This window comes from Bufo bufo, chromosome 4 (assembly GCF_905171765.1).
Source record: "Bufo bufo chromosome 4, aBufBuf1.1, whole genome shotgun sequence".
In the NCBI taxonomy this organism is placed as follows: domain Eukaryota; kingdom Metazoa; phylum Chordata; class Amphibia; order Anura; family Bufonidae; genus Bufo; species Bufo bufo.
In genome coordinates, this window is record NC_053392.1 from 202,034,943 (window position 1) to 202,056,038 (window position 21,096).

At 48.0% G+C, this 21,096-nt stretch overlaps 1 protein-coding gene across 3 annotated transcripts in view; it reads left to right on the forward strand.

Annotated features, from left to right (window-relative positions):
• Positions 1-21,096, forward strand: part of ECT2 (epithelial cell transforming 2) — a 119,459-nt gene that overhangs the window by 73,606 nt on the left and 24,757 nt on the right. For all 3 annotated transcript variants that reach the window (XM_040428246.1, XM_040428245.1, XM_040428248.1), the window contains 2 exons: positions 7,699-7,837; positions 11,035-11,189. In XM_040428246.1, coding sequence (XP_040284180.1) covers positions 7,699-7,837; positions 11,035-11,189 — 294 coding nt within the window. The remainder of the gene's footprint in view (positions 1-7,698; positions 7,838-11,034; positions 11,190-21,096) is intronic.

Sequence of the window (21,096 nt, forward strand, 5' to 3'; positions counted from 1 at the left end):
TATATAGTTTTGTGTGAAAACATTCAGTAAAACTTGTAATTTATGCATTTAAGGCTATGCAAACGACCATATGTGTTTTGCGGTCCGCAAATTGCGGATCCGCAAAAAAACATCAACCGAAAGACATCCGTTTTTTTGTTTTTGTTTTTTTGGCGGATCCATTGTAGCAATGCCTAAAACTGACAAGAATAGGACATGTTGTTATTTTCTTTTGCGGGGCTTTGGAACGGACATACGGATAGCACACGGTGTGCTGTCCGCATTTTTTGCGGACCCATTGAAATAAATGGGTCCGCATCCTATCCGCCAAAAAAACGGAACGGTCACTAAAACAAACAACGTTCGTGTGCATGTAGCCTAAATCTGCTATTTCTGACTTCAGTTGTACACAGGGGAGGTGTTATCACAGTTTAGCCTTCCCCTGCATGTATATAGAGATAGCTGTCAGTCACTGATAGTTGTGTACAGAGGTGGTCTTAAGTTTAGAAAGATCAGAGATTTATAATGAATACATTACATGTTTTGCTAATTGTTTACCAACAAAACTATATATCAGTCATCAAAATGTGTAATTTATGCATTTAAATCTCTGATCTTTCAAAATTTTTAAGACCACCTCTGTTCACAACTATCAGTGACTGACAGCTATCGGTGTATACACGTAGGGGAAGGCCATCAATCAGTGATAACACCTCCCCTGTGTACAACTGAAGTCAGAAATAGCAGATTGAAATACATAAATTACAGGTTTTACTGAATGTTTTCCCGCAAAACTATCTTTCTCGCCCAATTCCTTGGGGGACACAGGAAACCTTGGGTATAGCTCATCTCCATAGGAGGCGTGACACTAAGTGAAAGACTGTTAAGCCCCTCCTCCAGCAGCTATACCCTCAGCCTGGAGCGAGCGACTACCAGTTTTTTGCTTAGTGTCAAGGAGGCAAGACACTCTCTGCACTGCAGAGCTGTCTTTGCTAAAGATTTTATTTTTTCTCTTTTATTATTTTCAACTTTTTTTTTCCTTTTTTCAACAGGGACAACAGAGTCGCATTAGACCTCTCTGTTTTCCCGGGGTTGAGCTGCGCCAGTGCCGGTTATCCGCACTGCTGCCTCCCCCACAGAAGAAAAGGAGGACCAGGGCAGCCCAGCTCCCCTGCATCCCGCCAGCACAAGGGTCGCCCACCTGCAAGCCCCTCTCCAGCTCCCTGCCACTTCGGTGCCAGTGGCTGAAGGGGCGTCCCTGCTGGATGGACAGAGGGTGAAAACGTCGATGGTGAGGTGGCTGTGCAGCCGTTCTACCCCCCCCCCCCCCCCCCCGTTAGGGCCTGATGCTGCTGTCCCCTCTGCCTGACCTTCATGTCAGTTACAAGTTACAGCTCTCTTAGCTGTGAGTCCTGCGGCTCCTTTGTGTTTGTGGGCAAAAGCGGAGCGATGCTCGTGGGGGAGGGTTACAGCGCAGTTTTACCTCAGGTGCGGCGGCCGTGGGCCGCCTTTCGTTATCAGCTGCGGCTGTGTTCAACTGCGGCTGTGTTCAACTCTTGTCCGGCCACTGGTGTGCGTTCGCCTCCGCTTATATGGAAGTGAACGGGGGACATTATTCTGTGGGGTTTCGGCGGCATGTAATATTTTGAATCACGCGCGCGCGCGAAGTTTTATCGGTGGGCGGAGCTTCGTTCCGTTCCACTGTACATGTTAGGCTTCAGTCAAGGGGCGGACGTCTTCTTCCCGCTCCTCACTAGCCCCGCCTCCTCTTCGTGCCTGCCTGCTCTCAGATTACCTCAGGGCTCTGAGGACCGCTGCTGTTGCCGCTGCTGTTGCCGCTGCTGTGCCGTCTGCTCCCACTGTGACCTGGTAGGACTGTTGACCCCTTCCAGCACTGCAGCCCTCTGGCCTGGACGTTTTTGTATATTACTTCCAGCCAACATGTCTGACCCCTCAGTGCCTGCTGGTCCTTGGTATCATACCTGCACCGCATGTAAGGCACCCCTTCCTCAAGGGCAGCCTGACCCGCATTGCTCGGCTTGCAAAGCCCCATTACAGGGTCCGCCATCTGCTGTGTCACCCCCTGGCCTCTTGGATCCCCCTGACTGGGCTAGATCCCTTTCCCAGGCTGTGGTCAGTCTCACTAATGTTGTGGGCCGCCTTGCAGATACATTGCCCTTACCGCAGCTGGATAATTCCTCTGCTGGGCCCTCCGGGTCCGCTGCCTTAGCTGACCCGTCTGAGTCTCTCTCTCCAGGCGACACCTCCAGAGTCCGTCAACTCCAGAAGCGGTCCAGGGCGGAGCACCTATCATCCTCGGATGCTTCGGTATCACCCCCAAGGGTGCGCCCTCAGTCGGGTCCTTCCTCATTACAGGATATGCCCTCTGAAGGGGAACTAGCCGATTCTGATTGGGATATGGACTCGGCCTTGCCTTCAAAGCTGGCTTCTGCTGTGGGCCATCTTATTAACAATATCCGTGATACCTTTAAGATTCACGATGACCCTCCTAATTCTGAAAAGGCCAGTGTTTCCTTTTTTCGCCAAAAACAGGCGTCTGCGGTTTTTCCCCTCCACGCTGACTTCTCGTCGGTGGTTTCTAAGGCCTGGGCCCGTCCTGATGCCCGTTTTACCCCGCCTAAGAAGTTGGATATCTGTTATCCATTCCCGGCGGATTGCATTACAAACTGGGCGTCACCACCTAAAGTCGACCCCCCTGTGGCCCGTTTGTCCAAAAGCACGGCTATTCCCGTTGCAGATGGTTCTTCCTTACAATCCACGGAAGATCGCCGGATAGAGGCCATTACAAAGGGTATCTTTGCAGCCTCCGGTTCCGCCCTCAGGCCGGTCTTTGCCTCCGCTTGGGCTGGAAAAGCGGTTTCAGAATGGGCGTCTCAGCTGGATCAGGAGCTTGAATCCGACGTCCCTATTCAGGACCTCCGGGCTCTGGCCCAACTTATCGTTCAGGCCGGAAAATTTGTCTGTGAGGCATCCCTGTATGCGGGGGCTCTTATAGCCCGTTCATCTGCCCTGGCCGTTTCGGCTAGAAGGGAGCTTTGGTTAAAGGTTTGGACGGCGGACGCCACGTCAAAGCGGTCTCTTACTGGCCTTCCCTTCACTGGTTCTCGATTGTTCGGGGCCCGCTTGGATGAAATCATCTCTGAAGCCACGGGAGGGAAGAGTACACATCTTCCCCAATCCAGGACTAGGAGCACCACTCGAGGCCGTCCCACCTTTTCTCGCTTCAGGTCTTCCCGCAGAGCTCCCACACCTCGCACCACTTCAGGTCCATCCTCTAACCCTGTCCAAGACAGACGTAAGAAGCCTTTTTTTCGGACCCAGCCCTCCTGGCGCAAGTCACAGCCTGCTCGTCCTCCCGCGACCAAGCAGAACACTACCTGAAGGTGCGCCCCCACCCACCCGGGTGGGGGGACGTCTCCTCCTGTTCAGGGACTTCTGGCAGACGCACGTCTCCGACGCCTGGGCTCTCGAGGTGGTGTCTTCCGGGTACAAACTCGAGTTTGCGTCCCTCCCCCCAGTTCGGTTCTTTCGCTCCCGGGTTCCTCGAGATCCCCAAAGGGCGGCCGATTTCTTTACTGCCACTCGTACCCTTCTGGACAAGGGGGTCATTGCTCCGGTTCCTATGGAGGAAAGATTCAAAGGGTTCTATTCGAACCTTTTTGTGGTCCCCAAAAAGGAAGGCTCGGTTCGTCCCATTCTGGATTTAAAACGGTTAAACCGTTTCCTTCGTCTTCAGCGGTTCCGGATGGAGTCTCTCAGGTCGGTGGTGGCCTCTCTGGAAAAAGGGGAGTTCCTGGCCTCTATCGACATCCAGGACGCCTACCTTCATATTCCAATCGCTCAGTGCCATCAGTGCTTTCTGCGCTTTGCAGTGGGGTCCGACCACTACCAGTTCGTTGCCCTCCCCTTCGGGCTGGCGACAGCCCCTCGCGTTTTCACAAAGGTCCTAGCCCCTGTCCTCGCCTTACTTCGTTCCAGGGGAGTTTTTCTTCTTCCATATTTGGACGATCTCCTTATCAAGGCACCCTCTCTGTCACTGACATCTGCCAGTGTGGACCTCTCACTACAAACCTTACGCCGGTTCGGTTGGATTATCAATCTTCCCAAATCCGCTCTTGTTCCATCCAGGCAACTGATCTTTCTAGGGATGCTGCTGGATACAGATGCAGCGGAGGTTCGGCTTCCGTCAGAGAAGCGCCAGCTCCTTCATCGGTCGGTTCAGAGCCTTCTGAACCACCGCCGTCCTTCCTTCCGGTTCAGCATGCGGGTCTTGGGACAGATGGTATCCTGTTTCGAAGCAATCCCCTACGCGCAGTATCACTCCCGCACCTTTCAGACTGCCATTCTGTCCGCATGGGACAAGTCCCAGGAAAGTCTGGATCAGCACTTTCCCCTTCCCCCCCAGGTTCGCTCCTCTCTACTCTGGTGGTTACGGACCCCTCTCCAAGGGAAGTCCTTCCTACCGATAACTTGGTTGGTGATTACCACCGATGCCAGTCTGCGGGGTTGGGGGGGGGTGTTTCCTCCTCGGTCCGTACAAGGCACTTGGTCTCCATCGGAGTCCAAACTGCCGATCAACGTTCTGGAGCTGAGGGCGATTCTCCTCTCACTCCGGCATTGGACTTCGCTGCTTCAGGGTCACCCTGTTCGTGTCCAATCAGACAATGCCACGGCTGTGGCATACATAAATCATCAAGGGGGCACTCGCAGCGCGGCAGCAATGAGGGAGGTGTCTCTAATCCTTCGCTGGGCGGAAGTTCATGTTCCAGCCATTTCGGCCATTTACATCCCGGGGGTGGACAATTGGGCGGCGGATTTCCTCAGCCGGACGACGATCGACCCGGGCGAGTGGTCTCTGCACCCCGACGTCTTCGAGTCTCTTTGCCTCCGTTGGGGTCGTCCGGACGTGGATCTCATGGCCTCCAGATTCAACCACAAGCTCCCCACCTTCATGGCCAGAACCAAGGATCCGGACGCTTACGGCGCGGACGCGCTCGTCCTTCCCTGGACGGAGTTCTCTCTCCTCTACGTTTTTCCGCCCCTGCCTCTTCTTCCACGAGTCCTTCGGAAGATCGCGGCGGAGGGCACGCCTGCGATCCTAATAGCCCCGGATTGGCCTCGTCGTCCTTGGTACGCCGACCTTATGTTGCTCCTGGCAGACGCCCCCTTGCCTCTGCCTCTAAGAGAAGACCTCCTCTCTCAAGGGCCGATCTTCCACCAGCATTTAGGGTCGCTACGTTTAGCGGCGTGGCTATTGAGACCGCGGTCCTAACGCGGCGGGGGTTTTCTGCTGACGTGGTCCGTACCATGATTCGTGCGCGTAAACCGGCATCGTCCAGGATTTATTACCGAACCTGGCGGGCCTATTTGAACTTCTGCGAGACCTTAGATGTTCATCCCCTTCGGTTTTCTCTCCCCACGATTTTATCCTTCTTGCAGTCTGGTCTGGACTTGGGTTTGGGTCTCAGTACCCTAAAGGGTCAGATCTCAGCGCTTTCGATCCTTTTTCAGCGACCTCTGGCTCCGCTCGGTCCAGTTAAGACTTTTCTGCAGGGGGTTGCTCTCTATGCTCCCCCGTATCGCGCTCCCGTTCCATCTTGGGATCTTAATGTTGTGCTGACGGCTCTCCAATCTTCTCCTTTCGAGCCTTTGCGCAGGGTTTCCCTTCGCTTGTTGTCTTGCAAAGTTTTTTTCCTCGTAGCCATCACGTCTCTTCGGCGTGTGTCTGAATTGGCGGCACTTTCTTGCGTAGAACCCCTCTTGGTTTTTCACCAGGACAAGGTGGTTCTCCGCCCGGTTCCGGATTTCCTTCCGAAGGTGGTGTCCGCTTTTCACCTGAATGAAGATATTATCCTTCCTTCTCTGTGCCCGTCCCCGTCTCATCCTCGGGAACGGGATCTTCACCGTCTGGATGTTGTTAGGGCTCTGAGGATCTACTTGGATGTAACTAGACCCTTTCGGCGCTCGGATTCTCTATTTGTGGTTCCGGAGGGTCCGCGCAGGGGGCTGGCGGCATCTAAAGTGGTTATTGCCCGCTTCATCAAGATGGCTATTGCTGAGGCTTACAGTGCTAAGGGCAGGGAACCGCCTTTTGGTGTTACCGCTCATTCTACCAGAGCGGTCGGGGCTTCCTGGGCTCAGCGAAATCGAGCTTCGGCTGAACAATTGTGTAAGGCGGCCACCTGGTCTTCTTTGCACACTTTCACCAAGTTCTACAAGGTGAACACTTATGCATCGGCGGATGCTGCTTTGGGCCGCCTGGTCTTGCAGGCGGCGGTGCCTTAATGCCTATGGTGCTTTAATTCACTTTGGGTTGTGGTCCCTCCCTATTTGTGGACTGCTTTTGAACGTCCCAAGGTTTCCTGTGTCCCCCAAGGAATTGGGCGAGAAAACGAGATTTTTGTATAACTTACCAGTAAAATCTCTTTCTCGCTCTTCCTTGGGGGACACAGCACCCACCCATTGTTTTGGTTGCCCTGACGGGAGTTTTGACTTGTTGGTGTTAATTGGTTGATCCTTGCCTTTGTTTTAACTACTTGGGCACATAACTGGTAGTCGCTCGCTCCAGGCTGAGGGTATAGCTGCTGGAGGAGGGGCTTAACAGTCTTTCACTTAGTGTCACGCCTCCTATGGAGATGAGCTATACCCAAGGTTTCCTGTGTCCCCCAAGGAAGAGCGAGAAAGAGATTTTACTGGTAAGTTATACAAAAATCTCGTTATCAGTCTGCTCAGCCCCTCCTGCCCTATAACATGCTACCTGCAGATTTCATTGCAGTTTGTGGCAACAGGTCCTCCATCTCCAGTGTCCCCCACAGATTCATAAACAGACCCCTTTCGATGTATGAGGTTGTCCAATGAAAGCTGTCCATTACTGATCATTAATGAATGAAAGTTCGCCCCCCCCCCCCCCCCCCCCCCCCCACATATCTAGAATCATGATCTTTCTTTTTAAACATTAGACTCCAGATATTACCTACCCTCGAGGACGCCTTTGTTGGGGGTGGTAGCAGTTTTCCATCTGGGTGTAGAATAATATGGCAGTTACAGCAGTTTTCATACTTTCTCAATGGCTTTGCAGTTAAACTCTTGTAACATGAAACAGGCAAGAGCCTACATCCCCCCCAGGAGTGCATTGTGAATTCTTCCTCCTGTATCCCTCCCCTACATAAATAGCACCTCAAAAACTGTCCCTAATTCCAGTAATAGCACTGTAGTATGCAGTGTCATCCTCCATTATCCTCCTTTACGGTCTATAGAGAGCTATAGCTATATCTCTGAATTAGGGATGGATGGATGAATCAAGGGTAACTGGACCTCTTCACCGTCTACACTGAGATCAGCACTGAGGGTGAGGGAAAAGCAGCAGATAAGCTTCTGAGCATGTCAGTCCACCACCGAATGTGGGAGAAGGTGGACCAGAATTCTAGCCACTGGAGTTACTGTAGGGATCTCTACCAGAGAGAAAAATATAATGTACACACAAGGAATATTTTTGTAGTGTGTGTGTGTATATAGCAGTAATACTCCTTTTGAAATACCCTATCAATTGCATGGTAATACTTTTTGTTGAATAACCACTTTAAACATGTATTAGGATTTATTTTTTCTAGCAATCATGTGAATGTACAATATTTCAGCAACCAAACCAATATTTTGTAGATTCTCCCATGTACATTAACAGTTAATTTGTATTTTCAGATTGCAAGAAAGCGGCATAAAGTCATTGGGACTTTCAAGAGTCCTCATGGACACACAAGACCCCCAGCATCTCTTAAGCATATCAGCTTGATGCCGTTGTCACAGATAAAGAAAGTTCTTGACATCCGGGAAACTGAAGGTCTGTGATACTTTTAATGTTTAATAAGTAATATCACTTGCCAGAATTTTGTATGTAAAAATGGGCATTCCAGCCCGAAACATTTATTGCCTATCCATTGGATAGGTGATAAATGCTAGATCACGTGGGGGTCTGACAACTGATTGCCAAAATTAGTGCCTGATCCCTTGTAAGCCTCAAGGGTAGGAGGAATTTAAATATTGGCAGTCTAGCATGCGGCCCCAATCACATGACCATATTTTTGGTCCACATCCGATGATGCGCACACCTTTTTTTTTTTTTTTTTTTTTTTTGCAGGAGATGTTCTATTATTCAAAAGTAGTAACAAAAACAAATTAAACTATACATATTTGCTACCGCTGTAATTGTACTGAACCATAGAATAGAAGTAGCTATCTATGCCTCCTGTTGAACATTAAGTATAAAGTGCAAAAAAACTATTGAAGTATACGGAATACATAGAATGATTTAAAAAAAATTACACAGAAAACCTCTCGTTTTAAAAATGAAAAAAAAAAAATACATAGGCTATTCACATATGGGCTGTTAGGCTACATGCACACGACGGTGAATAAAAATGCCAGTTAAAAACGGACTCACTGTCAGTTTTTCACGGCCATTTTGTATCCGTGTGTGCATCCATTTTATGGTTGTGTCCGTTTTGCATCCCTTTTTTTTTTTTATGTCCATTTAAAAACTGATTAATTTGGCAGTTATTTCTAGACCCACCCTTCTGAGAAAACCCACTGGATGGTAGGCCCCCAGCTAAAATAATTTCCCCTATAGTGTAGGATTTTTTTACTGCCCCAGCTTTAATAATGTTTTCCATGTAGGCCACTGGGTAAAATAATGGCCCTCATAGTGTAGCCATTTTAATTTTAATGTCCCCAATGTAGGCCCCCAGCTTAAATAATTTTCCCCATTGTGTAAATAATGCCCCCATAGTGGTCCCCAGCTGTTGATTTGACAAAAAAAAAAAAAAACTCACCTCATCCACTTGATGGCGCTGCTGCAGTCTCTTCTCTCTTCAGAGAACAGGACCTGCAATGTGCGCGATGTTACCACACTCTCCCACATGGCTACGTCATCACGCATATTGAAGGTTTTTCGGCAGGTCCTGCTCATTGAAGTTGGTTTTTGTTTTTTAACCCCTTAATGGCCATTTAGTTGATGTGTACCCGTTATTAATGCTATTAAAAAAGGTCCCATTGATTTCAAACCGCCTAAAATAGGACATCTCCTATTTTTGGACGTACGCTATTCACTGACTGTTAAAAGAATGGCCATGTGAATAGCTTCATAGACATTCACTGGTGCTAAAAATGCCTGTGTGATGGCAGTTACTTAAACAGCTCTCACACAGCTATTTTTCACTGTCCTGTGCACGAGGACTTAATGTGATAAAACATTTTTTTTGATGGAAGTGTCCCTTTAAATCAGACTGTAGGTAGCTTTTCATAGTGCTATAACCAAGGAGCGGTATGAAATACTGTCAGGGTCTCACATTAAAGGGCTTCTGTCACCCCACTAAACTCATATATATTTTTTTTTTTTTTGTGTACTTATAATCCCTATCCTGCGATATTGCTATACATTATGTTATTAATTTTCGTTCAGTAGATTTGGCAATAAACTTACTTTTATGATATGCTAATTACCATTCTACCAGCAAGTAGAGCGTCTACTTGCTGGTAGCAGCCGCAGAAAACCGCCCCCTCCACTTGTTGATTGACAGGGCCAGCCGCGATCTCCTCCTCCTCTGGCCGGCCCTGTCAGCATTTCAAAAATCGCGCGCCTGTGTTGATTTACAGCTTAAGGCAGAGCGCAGGCGCTCTGAGAGAAGGAGGCTCGCCTCCTCAGCACTCCCTCAGTGCGCCGATGACGTCACCGAAAGAGAAGACGTCATTGGCGCAGGCGCACTGAGGGAGTGCTGAGGAGGCGAGCCTCCTTATCTCAGAGCGCCTGCGCCGAATCAACACAGGCGCACGATTTTTGAAATGCTGACAGGGCCGGCTGGAGGAGGAGATCGCGGCTGGCCCTGTCAATCAACAAGAGGAGGGGGCGGTTTTCTGCGGCTGCTACCAGCAAGTAGACTCCCTACTTGCTGGTAGACAGGTAATTAGCATATCATAAAAGTATGTTTTTTGCCAAATCTACTGAATGAAAATTATTAATAACATAATGTATAGCAATATCGCAGGATAGGGATTATAAGTACACACAAAAAAAGAGTTTAGTGGGGTGACAGAAGCCCTTTAAGTAAAACCCAATTCTTTTTAAACATGGCGGCAATTGAGAGGGAGACCTTTTTAAAGAGCTGTATTTGAGGGAAAGTGTAGCGCCTTGTCCTGGTTGGGTTCAGCTCGACAGTCCTTCCCTACTTTACGTATAGGGAGAGACTTGTCGATTGGGCAGCGCAGGAATAAGCTGGAGGAGAAGCACCCTTGGACACTTCTTAAAGTGTTTATCGTTTTAACTGTTTTCTTTGAAACCCCACAAATGTTTCTAGTAAAACTTACAGAAACCTATAAAGTGTGACTCTTCAGCAAATTTCTTGATAAGCCCTAGTCTTATGCCCACTCAATATTTTATTGGAAATGGTAAAAGATAAGTTGTGAAATTCTCTAGACTACAGAAATTCTGTGAATATGGGCGTCTAGTAATAAGCTATATGAAGCTCTTAGGTTTTACTATTGAAGCAAATATCTAGTGATAAAGCAGTTTCTCTGGGCACAGCATGTCAGCGTAGTGTGCCCATCTGCCATTATGAGAACTGCGGTGAATTAACAGCAAGACCCAGAGTAGTTATATACTGCTGCATGGTTACCCAGCTAAGAGTACATTCTAAATCTGAGTTTCCAGACTGTGCAGAATTGTTCACGCTTGAGTGCTGTCTCTGTGCTGTCCGCCGCGGCGTGCTACTGTGCCTTAATAAGCTGTAAATTGTTTCTCTGTGTTTTATTTCAGAAGGAGGAGATAAAACACAGAAGTCCATACATGTCAAAAACATGGGGGGAGATTTATCAAAATTCGTGTAAACGAAAATCTGCTTGGTTGCCCCTAACAACCAGTCACTTTCATTTTTCAGAGCTCCCTTGGTATCTAGTTTTGATAAATCTCCCCCATGGTGTGTGTGTTTGAGTAACAATGTACGGCATCAGCATCATAAAACTGACTGTGTTTGTTTGGATTTGCAGAATGCCATAACGCGTTTGCATTGGTAGTGCGACCTCCAACAGAACAGACAAACCAGTTATTTAGCTTCCAGCTGACAACGGAGGAGCCTCTGAAGGTGGATTGGCTGAGGATGGTATGCCGGCACATAGCCAACACGATTTGTAAGGCAGATGCTGTAAGTAGTTTTTTTTTTTTTTTTTTTCTCCTTCTTTTTTTCCCCTCTGTCGCCATACAAGTGCATTCAAGAATTGCTGGTAGTTATGAATATGGAGCTTTCTCTGCCATTTAAAGTGAGTGTATCACATTAAACATGCAGTCTGATCCTTGGGTACAATATTATACAGCAGGAGGAGCTGAGCAGATTGATATAGTTTTATGGAAAAAGATGCCGTATAAGGGGCAAATACTAATGAGCGCTTCCATTGTTGAAGCGCTCATTAGTACTGGAGGACCAGGAAGCAGTGAAGGCTCTGTACTCACCGCTTCCTGGTCCTCGGCTGTCAGCTGTGCACAGCGTGAGGGCGCTCTGTGACCTCACGCTGTGCGCGCCAGTTCACAGCACAGCCGACGACAGGATGAAGAGTATCTCGCTTGAGGAGAAGGATCAGTGGCGTCCAGGAGCAGGCGCCACAAATTTAGGCCTCGGCTTTGCGGCCTACTAGGCCGCGATTTCGGCCTTAATTGCAGGGGGAGGGAACTTCTTCCAGGCGCGATTTCTTCCCGCCTGGAGGTTCCTCCTCCCCCAGGGGATCGCTGCGCCGCCCCCAGGCCGGATCCCAGTTAACCCTTTAGGTACCGGCCATCTCCATGGGCCGGCTCCTGTATAGAGGAGGCCCTCTGAGATCCGGGCCTTCCTCATGGGCCTGTATGGTGGCCCCTTCCTACCTCTCAGGGAGGCTGTGTCAGTTAAAAAAAAAAAAAAATCCGTATCAAGTTTGTATGCTATGGAATTCTTGTTGGCTGCGCTGGACACTGCAGCCTGATCTCGGTAGAGCTGGCCATGTGCATGCCCCCCTTTCATAGGCGGCATGTTGCGCTCCCCGGACACGGCGCTGGCCAAAAGTAACCCCTTCCCTGGGATGAATCTTGCACCCCGCTCCCGAGTACAGTGTCGACTGGGTGCATGTCCCCTTTCTATAGGCGGAATTCCGCACTCTCTCACCGGTTACGGTACTGGCCTTGTGCATGACCCCCCCCCCCCCCCCTTCCTAGGCAGACTACTGCACTTTCCCTGGCTGCGGACTGGCCATGTGCATGACCCCCTTCCATAGGCGGAATACTGCACTTTCACAGACTACGGTGCTGGCCATGTACCCGACCTCCTTCCTCAGGTGGAATTCGGCACTCACGGGATCCGCTGCCGGCCATGTGCATGACCTCCAATGCTGCACTCTCACTGGATCCGCTGCCGGCCATGTTCATGCCCCCCTTCCATAGGCGGAATACTGTACTCTCACTGGAGGTGCTGGCCACGTGCACAACCTCCTTCCATAGGCGGAATTATGCACTCTCACTGGATTCGCTTCCGGACATGTGCATGCGCTCTCACTGCCTGTGGTTGTTCTCTCGCCGGTACGTTGCTGGGCATGTGCATGACCCCCTTCCATCGGCAGGGTGCTTGCACTCTCGCACTCTCACACTCTCACTGGATGCGGTGCTGGCCACGTGCATGACCCCCTTCCTTAGGTGGAATACTGCACTCTCACCGGATACGTTGCTGGCCATGTGCATGACCCCCTTCCCTGGGTGGAATACTTGCACTCCCACTGGATGCGGTGCTGGCCATGTGCATGACCGCCCCTCATTCCATAGGTGGAATTTTGCACACTCACGGGACTCGAGGCTGACCTTGTAAATGCTGTGCTGGCCTCGTGCATGTCCCCCTTCATTGGCGGGGTAGTTGCACTCTCACGGGATACATAGAAACATAGAATGTGTCGGTAGATAAGAACCATTTGGCCCATCTAGTCTGCCCAATATACTGAATACTATGAATAGCCCCCGGCCCTATCTTATATGAAGGATGGCCTTATGCCTATCCCATGCATGCTTAAACTCCTTCACTGTATTTGCAGCTACCACTTCTGCAGGAAGGCTATTCCATGCATCCACTACTCTCTCAGTAAAGTAATACTTCCTGATATTACTTTTAAACCTTTGCCCCTCTAATTTAAAACTATGTCCTCTTGTAGCAGTTTTTCTTCTTTTAAATATTCTCTCCTCTTTTACCTTGTTGATTCCCTTTATGTATTTAAAAGTTTCTATCATATCCCCTCTGTCTCGTCTTTCTTCCAAGCTATACATGTAAGGCTACTTTCACACTTGAGTTCAGAGCAGGTCCGTCTGATGTCTTCACAGACGGATCCGCTCCTATAATGCAGACGTTTGGATCCGTTTAGAACGGATCCGTCTGCATTATAGTTTAAAAAAAATTCTAAGTGTGAAAGTGGTTCAGACGGATCCGTCCAGACTTTACATTGAAAGTCAATGGGGGACAGATCCGTTTGAAAATTGAGCCATATTGTGTCAACTTCAAACGGATCCGTCCCCATTGACTTACATTGTAAGTCTGGACGGATCCGTTTGCCTCCGCACAGCCAGGCGAACACCCGAACGCTGCTAGACTGATGCATTCTGAGCGGATCCGCATCCACTCCGAATGCATTGGTAGCTGGACGGATGCGTTCGAGGCCGCTTGTGAGACTCTTCAAACGGAGCTCACAAGCGGAGCCCCGACGCTAGTGTGAAAGTAGCCTTTAGGGTCCTTTAATCTTTCCTGGTAAGTTTTATCCTGCAATCCATGTACCAGTTTAGTAGCTCTTCTCTGAACTCTCTCCAAAGTATCAATATCCTTCTGGAGATATGGTCTCCAGTACTGAGCGCAATACTCCAAATGAGGTCTGACTAGTGCTCTGTAAAGCGGCATGAGCACCTCCTCTTTCTACTGGTAATTCCTCTCCCTATACACCCAAGCATTCTGCTAGAACTTCCTTCTGCTCTATGACATTGTCTGCCTACCTTTAAGTCTTCTGAAATAATGACCCCTAAATCCCTTTCCTCAGATACTGAGGTTAGGACTGTATCACTGATTGTATATTCTGCTCTTGGGTTTTTACGCCCCAGGTGCATTATTTTGCACTTATCCACATTAAATTTTAGTTGCCAGATTTTTGACCATTCCTCTAGTTTTCCTAAATCCTTTTCCATCTGGTGTATCCCTCCAGGAACATCAACCCTGTTACAAATCTTTGTGTCATCAGCAAAAAGACACACCTTACCATCGAGGCCTTCTGCAATTTCGCTGATAAAGATATTAAACAATATGGGTCCCGGAACAGATCCCTGAGGTACCCCACTGGTAACAAGACCATGGTCTGAATACTCCATTGCAGTGCTCCAGACTAAAAAAAATACCTAGTAGCCATTGGCTCCTGAACTGAAAAATTTAGGAGCCAAATCAAATTTTTAGTCGCCAAATCGAAACTGAATCAAAATTTTGCTATCGTGACAACGCTACGCTGATCAGATCGGCGTAGGGTTGTTTTGAAACCAAAATTTTGATTCGCTTTCGTCACCATAAAAAAGTATTGCGATACTCAATACCGCGCAAAAAAAAAAACACCAAAAAAAGCCGCGTGCATTTAGCATTTTATGAAACGTTCAGCCCATAATAGAACAGTCCTATGCTATTTTTTGGGGTGACAAGGTGACTAAAAAATGGCGAATGCTCACCGCATAGGAGATACTTTTTAATAATTTAATAGTTTGGACTTTTCGGACGCAGCGCTATGTAATATGTTTATTTAATGTTTATATATTTTATATGTAAAATTGGGAAAGGGGGGATTTAAACTTAATATTTTAGGGTACTTTCACACTAGCGTTTTTCTTTTCCGGCACTGAGTTCCGTCCTAGGGGCTCTATACCGGAAAAGAACTGATCGGGCATATCCCCATGCATTCTGAATGGAGAGTAATCCGTTCAGGATGCATCAGGACGTCTTCAGTTCAGTTCAGTCATTTTGACTGATCAGGCAAAAGATAAAACCACAGCATGCTACGGTTTTATCTCCGGCGAAAAAAACTGAAGACTTGCCTGAATGCCGGATCCAGCATTTTTCCCCATAGGAATGTATTAGTGCCGGATCCGGCATTCAGAATACCGGAATGCACCCGCACTAAATCCGGACCCATTCACTTCTATGGGGCTGTGCACATGAGCGGTGATTTTCACACATCACTTGTGCGTTGCGTGAGAATCGCAGCATGCTCTATATTCTGCGTTTTTCACGCAACGCAGGCCTCATAGAAGTTAATGGGGCTGCGTGAAAATCGCAAGCAAGTGCGGATGCGGTGCGATTTTCGCGCACGGTTGCTAGGAGATGATTGGGATGGAGACCCGATGATTATTATTTTCCCTTATAACATGGTTATAAGGGGAAATAATAGCATTCTGAATACAGACTGCTAAGTAGAAGGTCAATATAATAAACATTGGTGGCGCAGTGCGCCCCCCCAACACCCCAATATAATAAACATTGGTGGCGCAGTGTGCCCCCCCAACACTCCAGTATAATAAACATTGGTGGCGCAGTGCCCCCCCCAACACTCCAGTATAATAAACATTGGTGGCGCAGTGCGCCCCCCAACACCCCAGTATAATAAACATTGGTGGCGCAGTGCGCCCCCCAACACCCCAGTATAATAAACATTGGTGGCGCAGTGCGCCCCCCAACACCCCAGTATAATAAACATTGGTGGCGCAGTGCGCCCCCCAACACCCCAGTATAATAAACATTGGTGGCGCAGTGCGCCCCCCCCATATAATAAACATTGGTGGCGCAGTGTGCCCCCCCAACACTCCAGTATAATAAACATTGGTGGCGCAGTGCGCCCCCCCCCCCCAATATAATAAACATTGGTGGCGCAGTGTGCCCCCCCCCCCCCAGTATAATAAACATTGGTGGCGCAGTGGGAAGTGCCAATAAGGGTTAAAAAATAAAAAAATAATTTACTCACCTCCTCCAGTTGATCCGTAGCTGCCGGTCTCCTGTACTTACTTCTTTCTTCAGGACCTGTGGTGACATCACTGTGCTCATCACATGATCCATCACCATGGTAATGGGCCATGTGATGAGCTCAGTGACGTCACCACAGGTCCTGAAGAAAGAAGTAAGTACAGGTGACCGGCAGCTACGGATCAACTGGAGGAGGTGAGTAAATTTTTTTATTTTTTTTTAACCCTTATTGGCACTTCCCACTGAGCCACCAATGTTTATTATACTGGGGGAGGGGGGGGGGGCCGCACTGTGCCACCAACATTTCTTATACTGGGGAAGGGGGGGGGGGCGCACTGTGCCACCAACGTTTCTTATACTGGGGGGGCGCACTGTGCCACCAACGTTTCTTATTCAAATACAGGAGGCGGGTGCCGGTATCAAATAACCGGCACCCGACCTTTGTGACAGGGGGCTGCGATCACCTACAATTAACCCCTCAGGTACCGCTCCTGAAGGGTTAACTCAACTGCAGCTGATCGCAGCTCCCTGTCATAGAGGTCGGGTGTCGGCTATTTGATACCGGCACCCGCCTCCTGTATTTGTATTACAGGTCAGTTATCTTCATTGGTGGCGCAGTGGCCACAGCCCCTCCCCTCCTCCTCCCGTCTCTTCTTATTGGTGGAGGCGGCGGCAGCAGCAGCACAGGGGGGAGGGAGAGACTCCTCCTGCGCTGTTGAGAACGATTATCTCCTGTGCCGCCGCTGTATTGAGCAGAGCTGCGGCGGCGGGTCTAGTCGCAAATGGCGACAAGACTAAAAAGTCTTGTCGCCATTTGTAAATTCCAAGTCGCATTGGCGACCATTTTGGTCGCCATCTGGAGCCCTGCATTGACTACGACCCTCTGTTGCCTGTCCGTCAGCCACTGCCTAATCCATTCAACAATATGGGAGTCCAAGCCCAAAGACTGCAATTTATTGATAAGCCCTTCTATGTGGGACAGTATCAAAAGCCTTACTAAAGTCTAGCTAAGCGATGTCTACTGCACCTCCTCCATCTACTATTTTAGTCACCCAATCAAAAAAATCTATAAGATTAGTTTGACATGATCTCCCTGATGGTTAAACCCATGCTGTTTTTCATCTTTCAATCCATGGGATTTTAGATGTTCCGCAATCTGTATATATACGTGATAGCTGCACATACCCCGTGCAGCTACCACGTATATAGATGTCATGGCAGCTCTTTAATCCTTGCGCTGCAAAGCGTTTGGATTAAAGCTTCTGCCCCTGTCCTGCTGCTGTCACAGACCGCATACAGTTCATTAATGCCGGCAAGTGACCAGAATGGCCCCTTGCCGACAATTGATCCAATCGGATCGCGGCAGTGAAAAAATGCCGGTTTCAGGCTCTGATCTGCGCTCTGCAGATCAGAGCCTGAAATCAGGTAATGTGTCCTCGTGCCCCCCCCCCCCCCCACCTCCCCGATCTGTGGGGTTAATAGAGGGAAGGGGCTCCCTCTCTCCACCGTCGGGGCGTCCGCTGTTGCCACCTACAGGGCATCTGATTGTATTATACTTTGCAATGCAAGAGCATTGCAAAGTATAGTACAGCCATCAGCCCCACTGGATCTTCAAGATCCAAGAGGGACTTGATAAAAAACAAAAGTGAAAATAATAAAAGTAAGAAATAAATAAAAATGTAAAATTAAAAAAAGAAATAGCTTTTTTCTATAAAAAATGAAAAAATAAATTAAAACCACACATATTGGGTATCACCGCGTCCGTAAGACCGTCTCTATAAATATATCACATGATGGACCCTGTCCGATAAACACCATAAAAAAATAAAAAAATGGTGTAAAAAAAAAGCAATTTTTGTCACCCTCACCTTACATCACAAAAAGTGCAACCGCAAGCGATCAAAAAGGCTTATGACCCCCAAAATAGTGCCAATCAAACAGTTACCCCATCCCGCTAAAAATGATACCCTATTTAAGACAATAAAGTGTCACACATCTGGTATCTCCGTACTCAGGAGAAGTTGAGGAATGTGTTTTGGGGTGTCTTTTTACATATACCCATGCTGGGTGAGATAAATATCTTGGTCAAATGCCAACTTTGTATAAAAAAAATGGGAAAAGTTGTCTTTTGCCAAGATATTTCTCTCACCCAGCATGGGTATATGTAAAATGACACCCCAAAACACATTCCCCACCTTCTCCTGAGTACGGAGATACCAGATGTGTGACACTTTTTTGCAGCCTAGGTGGGCAAAGGGGCCCATATTCCAAAGAGCACCTTTCGGATTTCACAGGTCATTTTTTACAGAATTTGATTTCAAACTCCTTACTACATATTTGGGCCCCTAGAATGCCAGGGCAGTATAACTACCCCACAAGTGACCCCATTTTGGAAAGAAGACACCCCAAGGTATTCCGTGAGGGGCATGGCGAGTTCCTAGAATTTTTTGTCACAAGTTAGTGGAAAATGATGATTTTTTTTTTTTTTTTTTTTTTTTTCCATACAAAGTCTCATATTCCACTAACTTGTGACAAAAAATAAAAACTTCCATGAACTCACTATGCCCATCAGCGAATACCTTGGGGTCTCTTCTTTCCAAAATGGGGTCACTTGTGGGGTAGTTATACTGCCCTGGCATTCTAGGGGCCCAAATGTGTGGTAAGGAGTTTGAAATCAAATTCAGTAAAAAATGACCTGTGAAATCCGAAAGGTGCTCTTTGGAATGTGGGCCCCTTTGCCCACCTAGGCTGCAAAAAAGTGTCACAAATCTGGTATCTCTGTACTCAGGAGAAGGTGGGGAATGTGTTTTGTGGTGTCATTTTACATATACCCATGCTGGGTGAGAGAAATATCTTGGCAAAAGACAACTTTTCCCATTTTTTTTTTATACAAAGTTGGCATTTGACCAAGATATTTATCTCACCCAGCATGGGTATATGTAAAAAGACACCCCAAAACACATTCCTCAACTTCTCCTGAGTACGGAGATACCAGATGTGTGACACTTTTTTGCAGCCTAGGTGGGCAAAGGGGCCCAAATTCCTTTTAGGAGGGCATTTTTAGACATTTGGATACCAGACTTCTTCTCACGCTTTGGGGCCCCTAAAATGCCAGGGCAGTATAAATACCCCACATGTGACCCCATTTTGGAAAGAAGACACCCCAAGGTATTCAATGAGGGGCATGGCGAGTTCATTGAAAAAAAAAATTTTTGGCACAAGTTAGCGGAAATTGATTTTTTTGATTTTGTTCTCACAAAGTCTCCCTTTCCGCTAACTTGGGACAAAAATTTCAATCTTTCATGGACTCAATATGCCCCTCAGCGAATACCTTGGGGTGTCTTCTTTCCAAAATGGTGTTATTTGTGGGGTGTTTGTACTGCCCTGGCATTTGAGGGTCTCCGCAATCATTACATGTATGCCCAGCATTAGGAGTTTCTGCTATTCTCCTTATATTGAGCATACGGGTAATGAGATTTTTTTTTTCCGTTCAGCCTCTGGGCTGAAAGAAAAAAATGAACGGCACAGATTTCTTCATTCACATCGATCAATGTGGATGAAAAAATCTCTGCCAAAAAAAGAAAAAGGAGGGGAAAGGCGTCTGCCAGGACATAGGAGCTCCGCCCAACATCCATACCCACTTCAGCTCGTATGCCCTGGCAAACCAGATTTCTCCATTCACATCAATCGATGTGGATGAATAAATCATTGCCGGGATTTTTTTTTTTATATATACAAAGTGTTTGCCAAAGTATATGAACACCGCCACCTCCTCAGCTCATATGCCTCGGCAAACGTATCTTTTACTGCAGAGGAGAAATCTCGTCTTGCAGCGCCGCATACACCGACTTGCGTGTAATCTGACAGCAGCGCAATGCTTCTGTCCGAATGCACATCAGTGCTGCAGCTAGTCGATCGGTTGGTCCACCTGAAAGGTAAAAAAAACAAAACAAAAAAGAAAAAACCAGGCCGCAAAGCAATAACTTTATTAACTGTTGAACAGAACATAGAAACTTTTTTTAAACTTTTTTAACTGAACGTTTAACTTTTTTACTTACCGGTATTTTTTTTTTTGTTTAGTTTTTTTTACCTTTATAGAACAAACCTCTCCTTCCCCATGGGACAATGTGCAAAGCGCAAATCGCCCAAAGATGTGGCGAAGTACGTTATGCACTTTATCCCAGGTGAAAGGAGAGGTTTGCAGCAGCTGTGAGTGAATGGGCCCTAATAGCCCTGTGTGCCTGTCCTGGTGAGATGTGATCCCTATGCTAGGTGTACCTGTGTGTGGTACTTCCGGAAACACTCTCCATAGCATAGGGCAGGGTGGTCAGCACAGTCAGGACAGAAATAGCGGGTGTCACGCCTTATTCCACTCCTGCTACAGACACGACATCTTTTTCGGGGTGACGGTTGGGTTGAGGTACCAGGAACGACACTGGGGAAATGTCGCTCGTGTAGACGGCTAACTACTCTGGTGGATGGGGCCACGGAACCTCCTGGGTAAAGGAGGTTCTCGATGATCTCTTCCTGGAATTTGAGGAAGGATCCTGTTCTCCCAGCCTTACTGTAGAGAACAAAACTATTGTACAGCGCCAATTGAATCAAATATACAGACACCTTCTTATACCAGCGTCTGGTTCTGCGGGAAACTAAATACGGAGACAACATCTGGTCATTGAAGTCCACCCCTCCCATGAGCGCATTATAGTCGTGGACACAGAGGGGCTTTTCAATGACACGGGTTGCTCGCTCAATTTGGATTGTCGTGTCTGCGTGAATGGAGGAGAGCATGTAAACGTCACGCTTGTCTCTCCATTTCACCGCGAGCAGTTCTTCGTTACACAAGGCAGCCCTCTGCCCCCTTGCAAGACGGGTGGTTACAAGCCGTTGGGGGAAGCCCACGCGACTAGTTCGCGCGGTGCCACAGGCGCAAATCCGTTCTAGAAACAAATGCCTAAAGAGGGCCACACTTGTGTAGAAATTGTCCCCCTAAAGATGGTACCCCTTGCCGAATAAGGGTGACACCAAGTCCCAAACTGTCGTCCCACTGCTCCCCAGGTAGTCT